At 40.2% G+C, this 11,270-nt stretch overlaps 1 protein-coding gene across 1 annotated transcript in view; it reads left to right on the top strand.

Annotated features, from left to right (window-relative positions):
* The first annotated feature begins 5,933 nt into the window (after positions 1–5,933).
* Positions 5,934–11,270, top strand: part of LOC105470745 (ankyrin repeat domain-containing protein 30B-like) — a 135,891-nt gene continuing 130,554 nt past the window's right edge. Inside the window, exons 1-3 of the mRNA XM_071068728.1 lie at positions 5,934–6,251; positions 10,121–10,235; positions 10,440–10,613. Of these exons, the coding sequence (XP_070924829.1) occupies positions 6,025–6,251; positions 10,121–10,235; positions 10,440–10,613 (516 nt within the window). The 5' untranslated portion in view covers positions 5,934–6,024. The remainder of the gene's footprint in view (positions 6,252–10,120; positions 10,236–10,439; positions 10,614–11,270) is intronic.

Below are 11,270 nucleotides of genomic sequence, written 5' to 3'. Positions count from 1 at the left end.
GGTGAAACTCTCTCTCTACTAAAAATATAAAAATTAGCTGGTCCTTGTGGTGGATGCCTGTAATCCCAGCTACTCAGGAGGCTGAGGCAGGAGAATCACTTGAACAGGGGAAGCGGAGGTTGCAGTGAGCCGAGATCATGCTACTTCATTCCAACCTTGGTGACAGATCAAAACTCTGTCTCAAAAAAATAAATAAGGAGATGGTGTGTAATCAATATTTTGGGCCCCTCTTGTTAGCTAATATGTTTAAGTCTAGGTCAAGATAGAAACTGACCCAGATTATTAGCATGTTTCAGTGCATAATACTTTAAAATAATTCAACACTGACACATAATACTATACTATTCCACTTAGATATAAACAGATGGTAAGAGAAATCTCATGTTCTTATCCTGGCATGGTGGCTTACACCTGTAATCCTAGCACTTTGGGAAGCCAAGTTGGGAGGATCCCTTGAGCACAGGAGTTTGAAACCAGACTGGGTAACATAGTGAGACCTATCTCTACAGAAAATTTAAAAACTAGCTGGGCGTTGTGGCAAGCACCTTAGTCCTAGCCACTGGGGTTGTTGAGGTGAGAGAATTTCTTATCCCAGGAGTTCAAGGCTACAGTGAGCTATGATCACATCACTGCACCCCAGCCTGGGTGATACAGTGAGACCCTGTCTCTTAAATAAACAAAAAATAATCCCAGAACTCTAATGTTCTTATAGGACTTTTAATAATTAGCCGGGCATGGTGGCACATGCCTATTGTCCCAGCTACTTGGAAGGCTGAGACACGAGAATCGCTGGAGCCTGGGAGGCAGAGATTTCAGTGAGCCGAGATCATGCCACTGTGCTCCAGCCTGGATGATAGAGCGAAACTCTGTCTGAAAATAAATGAATGAATGAATGAATGTACAATGAAAGTTTTAACTTAACAAATTTTATTTATGCCTCACATTGATGAAATTATAAGAACTAATAATACTAATATACATATATTTTACAAAAAAGTTTTTTTTTAATTAAACCCTTATGATATACAAAGTTATTAATTAATTAATGTATTTATTTATTTATTTTGAGATGGAGTCTTGCTGTCACCAGGCTGGAGTGCAGTGGTGCGATCTTGGCTCGCTGCAACTTCTGCCTCCTGGGTTCAAGCGATTCTCCTGCCTCAGCCTCCCGAGTAGCTAGGACTACAGGCGTGTGTCACCACGCCCAGCTAATATTTGTGTTTTTAGTACACATGGGGTTTCACCATGTTGGCCAGGATGGTCTTGATCCCTTGACCTCGTGATCCACCTGCCTCAGCCTCCCAAAGTGCTGAGATTACAGGTATGAACCACCACACTCGGCTGCAAGGTGACTTAAATTAATCAACAATTTAATCTTAATGCACAATTTTTGTCATTTGTAATATTTTCCAATAGCTTATCTGAAATCGTTAGGATCAGATTTCAAACTAAGATTTCAAAGTCAGATTTCTTTGAAATCACAATTCAAAAATATTTAGATTTTAGAAAGGTAATGTGATAAATATACTGCATATTATGGAATATCCCTAGTGGCAAATCATATGAATAATCACATGAACTGGGATCAGTAAAGACTACCCCTGGCTGGGTGCGGTGGCTCACACCTGTAATCCTAGCACTTTGGGAGGTTGAGGTGGGTGGATCACCTGAGGTCAGGAATTTGAGACCTGCCTGGCCAACATGGTGAAACTTTGTCTCTATTAACAATTAGCTGAGTGTGGTGGCAGGTGCCTTAATCCCAGCTACACGGGAGGCTGAGGCAAGAGAATTGCTTGAACCCAAGAGGTGGAGGTTGCACTGAGCCAAGATTGCGCCATTGCACTCCAGCCTGGGCAACAGAGCAAAAACTCCATCTAAAAAAAATAAGACTATAAATACCCCTAATCAGCATAGATCAGATTTTACCAAACTTATGTTTAGGTATTCATAAATGTTGAATTTTGTAATTCCATGTGAAGAATTGTAGATCTGCATATATTTTCAAATACTAATAGTTATAATTCCATAGTTTATAAGCCCAATTTTTGGTTATTTGGTTATTTTCATTATTAATACTTTTCCATTCATCTACCCTTTCTAAGAGAGAATACAATATGTTTCTTTTTTTTTTTTTTTTTTTTTTTTTTTTTTTTTTTTTTTTTGAGATGGGTTCTCACTTTGTCCTCCAGGCTAGAGTGCAGTGGCACAATCCTGGCTCAGTGCAACCTCCAGCTCCCAGGTTCAAGCAATTCTCCTGCCTCAGCCTACTAAGTAGTTGGGACTACAAGCGCGTGCACCACGCCCAGATAATTTTTGTATTTTTAGTAGAGACCGGGTTTCATCATGTTGGCCAGGCTGGTCTAGAACTACTGACCTCAAGTGATCCACCCGCCTCTGCTTCCCAGAGTGATGGGATTACAGGCACGAGCCACCGCACCTGGCCAAGAATACAATATGTTTCTAAGTTGATAGTCTATCATTTATCCACATTTCTATGATGAATTTAAGTAATTTCTAATTTCTCCCTATTGAAAATGATGATGCAACAAATAATTTCATTTATGTATATTTTTGTTCATTTGAACAATTTCCTTAGAATAAATTCCAAAGCATAAGCCAGTAGATCAAAGAGAATTAAATCCTTTTATTTTTAAAAACATATTGGCAGATTTCCTTCAGAAAGCACTATGCTAATTTACAATGCCCCCAGAAAAATATTAGTATGCCTTTTGGTAGTATTATTAACTGGACCATCGATATTCCTTTCTTATGCCCCTTTAATAGTGTAGGATGGTTCATTTACTCTTTTTTATATTAGCATTTCTTTAATCGCTACTAGTGAAAAGAACATAGTCCCATGTATATATGTATGTGTTAAAAGTGCATTCATTTTCTTTGTCCTTTTGTTGATCAAGGTCTTAGTGGTGGCCATGTATATTTGAATATGTTTTTAGTTATTAACCCTTCTTCAAGTTATAGTTATTTTGGTCATTTTACTGATGCTTAATTGGTAAGAATCAATTTCACTAAGGATAAAAGATCCACGGACCTTCAAGGACTCCTGAAGAGCCAAGAATAATCATTCCTATTTTTCATCTCCAATGGAAAAGAGAGTGCATTATACCTTTCTAGCCTATTCTGGAATAAATAATTAAATTTTAATGTAAACTAACAAAGAAAACACTGCAAGTTAATGAAATGTAGTCTCTACAATTTGTTAGACTTTTTATTTTTTATTTTTATTTTTAGTTAGACTTTGTTTTTGAGAAGGAGTCTCGCTCTGTTGCCCAGTCTGGAGTGCAATGGCTTGATCTCCACTCACTGCAACCCCTGCCTCCCAGGTTCAAGTGAGTCTCCCTGCCTCAGCCTCCCTAGTAGTTGGGATTGCAGGTAGGCAGCACCACGCCCGGATATTTTTGGTACAGACAGGGTTTTGCCATGTTGGCCAGGCTGGTCTCCAACTCCTGACTTCAGGTGATCTGCCCGCCTCGGCCTCCCAAAGTGCTGGGATTACAGACCTGAGCCACCGTGCCAGGCCGCAAGCTAATTTTTGTATGTTTAGTAGAAGCTAATTTTCGTATGTTTAGTAGAGATAGGGTTTCACTCCATGTTGGCCAGGCTGGTCTCGACCTCGACCTCAGGTGATCCACTGGGCTCGGCCTCTCTAAGTGCTGGGAGTACAGGCCAGAGTCACCGTGCCCAGCCAGCATTTATGTTACTTAAATTGCAAAGTAACTGGCCAGGCGGTGGTGACTCATGCCTGTAATCCCAGCATTTTCAGAGGCCGAGGCAGGTGAATCACCTGAGGTCGGGAGTTTGAGACCCGCCTGACCAACATGGAGAAACCCTGTCTCTACTAAAAAAATATACATATGTATATACAAAATTAGCCGGCATGGTGGCACATGCCTGTAATCTCAGCTACTCAGGAGGCTGAGGCAGGAGAATTGCTTGAACCCGGGAGGTGGAGGTTTCAGTGAGCCCATCACACCATTGCCTTGTAGCCTGGGCCACAGGAGAGAAACTCATCTCAAGAAAAAAAAAAAAAAAATCAAAAGAAAAGAAAAAAGAAATTGGCCAGGCACGGTGGCTCAAGCCTGTAATCCCAGCACTTTGGGAGGCTGAGGCGGGCGGATCACGTCAGGAGATCGAGACTATCCTGGCTAACACGGTGAAACCCTGTCTCTACTAAAAATACAAAAAAATTTAGCCAGTCGTGCTGGCAGGCACCTGTAGTCCCAGCTACTCTGGAGGCTGAGGCAGGAGAATGGCGTGAACCCAGGACGCGGAGCTTTCAGGGAGCCGAGAATGCCCCGCTGCACTCCAACCTGGGTGACAGAGCGAAACTCCGCCTCCAAAAAAAAAAAAAAAAAAAAAAAAAAAAAAAAAAAATTACAGCGGGGCACGGTGGTTTATGCTTGTCATGTAGTCCCAGCACTTTGAGAGGCCGAGGCAGGTGGATCATGAGATCAGGATCAAGACCAGCCTGACCAACATGATGAAACCCTGTCTCTACTAAAAAATACAAAAATTAGTTGGGCGTGGTGGCCCACACCTGTAATCCCAGCTACTTGGGAGGCTGAGGCAGTAGAATTGCTTGAACCTGGGAGGCAGAGGTTGCAGTTAGTCAAGATTGCGCCCCTGCGCTCCAGTCCAGGCAACAGAGCGAGACTCTGTCTCAAAAAAAAAAAAAAAAAAAAAAAGTAACCAAGGCAGAGCACCGAGAGGAGAGGTTTGGGAGATGGTTTAGTGAAGTAATCCATATTTTCTGATGATAAATTGGCACCCAGTCAATTTATTCATCAGAAAGGAATACATCGGCCTGGTGTGGTGGCTCGTCCCCCGTCCCTGTCAGCGTCACCAGCAGCGCGGAGCCTTGAGCCAGAAACCTCCAGGGGGCCTAAGTCAGGGGTTGGGTCCCCTGCTGCAGAAGGGTGGAACAGTCGCTCAGTGCCACCCCAGAGGTTGCACCGTGCCCAGCGCCAGGGTCCAGCTCCTGGATCGCAGGTCGAGGAGGGGCCGGGAGTGGCTATGTCAGGCGGGCTGTGTGGTATGGCGCTGCCCATGTTCCATGGGCGGCTCACTGCAACCTCCGCCTTCTGGGTCCAAGCTATTTTCCTGCTTCAGCCTCCCTAGTAGCTGGGATTACAGGAATGTGCCACCATGCCCGGCTAATTTTGTATTTTTTTTTAGTAGAGATGAGATTTCTCCATGTTGGTCAGGCAGTTCTGGAACTCCTAGGCTCAGGCAATCTGTCCTGGGATCAGGACTGTGCAATCCTGGGCAGATCGCCTGAGCCTAGGAGTTCCAGACCCACCTGACCAACATGGAGAAACCCCGTCTTTACTTAAAAAAATACAAAATTAGCCTCCATCATGGACTCAGGTACCGCTCCTACCTGAACACGGCACGCAGCAGCAGGGGCTGCAACCCTGACACTGTCAGTGTCACCAGCAGCGCGGATCCTTGGGCCAGAAGCCTCTGGGGCGCCTAAATCAGGGGGTGGGTCCCTGACTGCAGGAGGGCGGGAACCGACCCTCAGTGCCACCCCAGAGGCTGCACCGTGCCCAGTGCCAGGGTCCAGCTCCTGGATCGCAGGTCGAGGAGGGGCCGGGAGTGGCTATGTCAAGCGGGCCGTGTGGCATGGCGCCCCCCATGTTCCGTTCCAGGGAGGCCCGCCAACACGGAAGTGCCTGAGCGGCAGTTGCCACCTGCACGCGGTGCCTGGGGAACGTGGCCAGGGCGCGTGTCTCCTCAGCCTGCTGAGCTGCGCATGCGCTGCTGGCTAACGGCTCTGCTCTGCGCGTTTCTGCTGAGAGAGGCCTGAGTGTGCAAGAGCTTGGCGAAAACAGAACTTTTTACGGGTGTCGAGGCACTGCGTGGACTGAAGAAGGGCAAAGACGATCTGGGTGGGAGGGGGCGGGTGGTGGCTGGGGAAAGGCTAGCGGGAAGCTAGGGCCAACGGAGGGGTTTGGGGGAGGGCGATCCGGAGGCGCGGGCTCTCTCTAGCAGGTTGCCGCAGCCATGCAGTGGCTCTCTCCAGTCGGTGGTGGCAATGACTTGCCCACGGGCCAGGAGCGCCCGAGCCCCTTCAGCCAGCTAGTGTACACCAACAACGACTCCTACATCATCCAGTACGGGGATCTTAGAGAGATCCATAAAGCTGCCTCCCGGGGCCAAGTCTCAAAGCTGCAGAAGATGACAGTGAAGAAGAAGACCATCAACCTTAATGTAAAAGACGCCAGGAAGAGGTACCAGGCCCTGCTTGAGCCAGGGCTGCAGAAGGAGATGGTGGCTGCAGGAGGATTTCCCCTTCGGAGTCGGGGGCTGGGGGGCCTGGGGAGGAAGGGAGCAGGTGGAGGAATGGCTGGCGGCAGGGCGGCCACCATGGGCCCCAGGGTCTAGGCCTTCTTCCCTGGCAGGCCCCCAGGCTTGGGACGGGGGCGCCCTGCTGGGCAGAAGGCCCAGGCCACCTTAAAATCAACCCCAAACTTTAGCTGCTTTCTCCTTCACTCCTACTTCCTCTCACAGAGCACTGTGTAGAGAATTTTAATGATTTAACTCACAAAATTAAGTACATACAGGGTTTTACTTTTAATGTACAAGCTTTAAAAGATAATGTTAGCTACATTATGAAATGGTGCATAATGAAATAATTCCCATAATATATGTACTTCTTGGCTAAACATTCTTTGGATAAAGTCCAATATCCATTTTGATATCAATGAATGTCTATGTAAATATGTTCTTTGCTGAGGGACCTTAGAAGGAAACTTTGAGGTGAGAAGATGGTTTATGTTCTTGAATTTAAGAAGACTGATTTTTCTTAAGATGCGAGTTCTTTATCAATTTTAGATAAACCAAATAAAGTTATCAACGTTTTAACATTTTTTGAATTACACAGGCTTTTACTATTGTGATGACATTTTACATATTTTGTAATGGAGTAGAAAAGTCTTGCCCTTCTAGATACCAAAATGCGCCATTAACTTGCGCAAGATGGGCCGGGCGCGGTGGCTTACGCCTGTAATCCCAGCACTTTGGGCATCTGAGGCGAGTGGATCACCTGAGGTCAGGAGTTCAAGAACAGCCTGGCCAATAAGGTGAAACACCATCTCTTACAAAATCACAAAAGTTAGCCAGGTATGATGTCGGGTGCCTGTAATCCCAGTTACTGGGGAGGTTGAGGCACAGGAGTCGCTTGAACCCGGTAGGTGAAGATTGCAGTGAGCGGATATCCCACCACTGCAATTCAGCCTAGGTGACAGAGAAACTCTCTCTCTCTCTCTAAAAAAAAAAAAAAAAAAAAAAAAAAAAAAAAAAAAAAAAAAAAAAAAAAAATCACAAATTGTTTACTAACAGCTGACAAGACAGGTAAATTAATACGACAGAATAGAAAATCCAGAAACACCCAAACATATGTAAGAATTTAGAACGTGGTAATGGTCACACTTTATACTAGTAGGAAAAGAATTAGTTTTTTAAGTAAAATGCCTGCTTTTTGGAGAAAATTAGATTTTTATGCCAGAAAATAAGTTCCTGATGGAATATAGATTAAAAGTTTTTAATGTACAAAATGATAAAATAACAGAAGAAAACATATATGCCTATTTACACAGATATATTTTTATGTTGACAGAACTTTTCTAAGATTGTCAGAAGCAAGCATTCTGAAGGGCAATTTAGTAAAACAAAAATTAAACCACCCTGCATATGAGAAAAAATAAAAGGCAGCATACTTGTAAAAATATTTACTATATGTGTGTGTGTGTATATATATATTAGATTTAAAACTCTTCATTTTATAGAGAATTCACTCAAATCAACAAAAATCCCTCTAATTTAAAATTGGGCAATTTAAATTAGAGATCTAAATTGCAGATCTAAAAAAAGTACTTGGCCTGTAATTTAAAATTGGACAAAGTCCTTTTTTAAGATCTGCAAGTGACCTATGCACAAAGGAAATAAATTTAGTGTTCCCGGTTAGGGAAGGCATTTAAGTTAAAAAAGGAGTCAAATACTGTTCTCTATCCACAAAGTTTGTGCGGATAAAAAGCAGTGATATTTATAGTACTCCTTAAAGTTTAAGTTGCAGATGACTTTTCAAATAGACAATTTGATGGTAAGTACCATATTTCAAAAATTGTATATGCCCATTAGTGGCCAATTCTATTACACAAAAATATTTTTAGAAAATAATGAAACATACACACAATTTCTTTTCTGAGCACTGCTTGAAATATCAATGTATTAAAAATCCATTTAATGGCTTTTATAAATACATTTCAGTGAGTTTACAGCATGGGCTAATATGTGATCACTCAAGGTAGAAATATATTCAGAAATATGTTGACATTTGAAAATGTATTTTGGTATACTAAGTGAGGGTAAAGTAAAGTTCAGTTTGATTATACATACACACAGACTATGGTCTTGTGTTATCTGAAATTATGTACAAAATATAAAATTTGTGAAGGACATTTGTTTTTATATAAAATGTTTTTCCTTTTTATTATCTTTGATTTCTGCATTGAGCATGGACAATGCTATTAGTAAAAGTTTATTATTAATAAAATAATTTTTGGGAGGAGCAGCAATATGAATTTTACACAGATGAAATAGTTTCTTGCTTTCTATATTTTAATTTTTCTTTTTTGTGGATTAGTATGTTCTGTGAACTTTTAGCATCTTCAGAAGAGAATCTTTTTATCTGTGCTTATTTACATATTTTATTAGACACATTTTTATTATATAGATTTATTACATATGTCAATAACTATAGATTAATCACTTTAGTGTAGTGTTATTAGAAAAATAAAAGAGCAAATATAAGTGCTTTATTTATAGCAGTTTTTTAAGATACTGAACTTCCCAACTGTATTGATCCATTCTTTTAATCCATTTATCGCATGTAAGCTGAATGCCTATTATGTAGAAGATACATTCTAACTCTCAAGACCCTTTCATCCTTAAAAATTTCACACTTACTTGCTCAGCCTGAGCAAAGTGAGAGATTTAAAATTGGAGTATTAGGATTGAATCTCAATTGAAGCTTTTCCTCTCATCTTTCAAACAAAAACACTTCTGAAGTGAGAAACTAGTAATTTTGGAAATTTATAATAGCTTTAAATAGCAATATTAATCATTGGAAATACCTAATTTACATGTATTCTATAAATCTAAATAGAATTTACATACATTCTATAAATCTAAATACAGAATTAGATGAGCCATACCTATTTATTGAATCCCAAGTTTCCTTTGGCTTGAAGCTTTTAAAATATTAAAGAAGTACTGTGTTTTAATAATTTGTTGTTTTTATTTCAACTCTCCTTTTGCTTAGTACTCTAAAAGGCTAAAATTTTTTTCAGTGTTAATCCTGTGACTAGGACTGCCCTTGTCCTGTTGTATATACTATATTCCACTTCTTGGAAGGCACTGTGAATTGTGTGATGCCTCCTTATTTTATGCACCAGTAAAAGATTGTTTAAATTTCTGCCAAACATAGTGGTAATAAATAATGAATTATAAGTGGCATTTCAATCAGAAATGTTAAAATATGAGAAATTGAGCATCTTAGAATCATTAAAACACAATGTTATCTCTAACCTTTAAAACACACCACAAAGTAGGCTTAATTGCACCATTTTACTTAAAATGTTGTCTTTGTTAAGCAGTAGTAATAATTATAGTATCTAACAATTCCCGAGCTGTTACATGTGCTAGGAACTCTCCAAAATACTTTGCATAGATTCTCATTGAGGCATCATAGTGATAACCTGTGAGATAACTGCTGTATTCATCTTCATTTCATTGATGAGAAAATTGAGGTGCAGAAAGTTTAAGTGACAGCTAGAAAGTGAAAGACCTTAAAGTGATATTCAAGCCTAAGTTGAACTGAATCCAAAGACCAAGCTCTTTCTATTCAGATGGGCCACTCTTTCATTAATGCAGTGAGTAATGAGAGCAAATGAATGCTGTACTTTCTTCAGGAGAATATTAAATATTTGTTTTGAAGGCAGAAAAAGAGCATGGCATTTAATGTTTACAATCACATAAATAATTGTATGTTTTGAGACAGTGGACTACACTTTGCCAACAAGTCCTCTCACTCTCATAGGACTGCTCTACACTGGGCCTGTGTCAACGGCCATGCGGAAGTAGTAACATTTCTGGTAGACAGAAAGTGCCAGCTTGACGTCCTTGATGGTGAAAACAGGACACCTCTGATGAAGGTAAACAGTAGCCAGTTTTTTTCAGCAGGAGATAGATTTAGTTTAAATACATAGAATAAAAATGAATTTATCTCATTGAAATACAACTAGTTTTGAAACCTGTGGAATATTTATTTTGATTTCCTATACTTTATAATTTATATTCTTTATAATTTATATTATAAATTATTTAGTTTATAATAATTCTTGCTTTAATACTGACAGGCTCTACAATGCCAGAGGGAGGATTGTGCAAATATTCTGGTAGACTCTGGTGCCGGTCTAAATATTGTAGATGTGTATGGCAACACAGCTCTCCATTATGCTGTTTATAATAAGAATTTGTCAGTGGTGGCAAAACTGCTGTCCCACGGTGCAGTCGTCGAAACGCAAAACAAGGTAGACATTAACCAATGTTATTTTCAAAATATTTGAAATCAATTTGTTTTAACATTAACATGTGTACGGTTTTTTATATTTGGAAGCTCAAACATTCCTTGAATGAAAATAGCTTGAAAGAAGTTAATTGTCTAAGATTTTACTTCAAATATTTATGTTTTTACAAGAACTATTAGAGAGTATGGCTTTTCTGTGCATTGATGGTAAATATTTGAATTTGTTAAAGGTAAAAGTTTTTCAAATATTCTTTCCCACACAAGTGCTTTTTTTCTTTCCAGTTAGTGTAAAACTAGAGGAAAGCAAAATTTGCCTGCATAAATTGAGTCAACATGTAAAATTTAGGAAATATGCAGAAATCTGGGTTTCCTCTTAAAGGATTGAATCTGGTGTCTCTTGAGCCCATATGACTGTTTGGTATACTATGAAGACGTTCTAGCTTTACATAAAGCATATGTTTCCAGTTTGCTTCTATGCCCACCTAGTTACATCACTTACTTGACTTACCTCTTTTGCCTCGGCAAATATTTCAGTTATCAATTCCTCTTTCATAGTATATTTTGGTAAAATTTCAAGGTATTCAAGACAGTTGATAGGTGTTTATAATATATAGTTTGTATAGTTTATATTTTACATTAATTCATTAATAATGGGGTTGAC

The sequence above is a fragment of the Macaca nemestrina genome, chromosome 9 (assembly GCF_043159975.1).
Source record: "Macaca nemestrina isolate mMacNem1 chromosome 9, mMacNem.hap1, whole genome shotgun sequence".
In the NCBI taxonomy this organism is placed as follows: Eukaryota; Metazoa; Chordata; class Mammalia; order Primates; family Cercopithecidae; genus Macaca; species Macaca nemestrina.
Note: the sequence above shows the minus strand (reverse complement) of the source record. Positions and strands in the feature narration are given on the sequence as shown.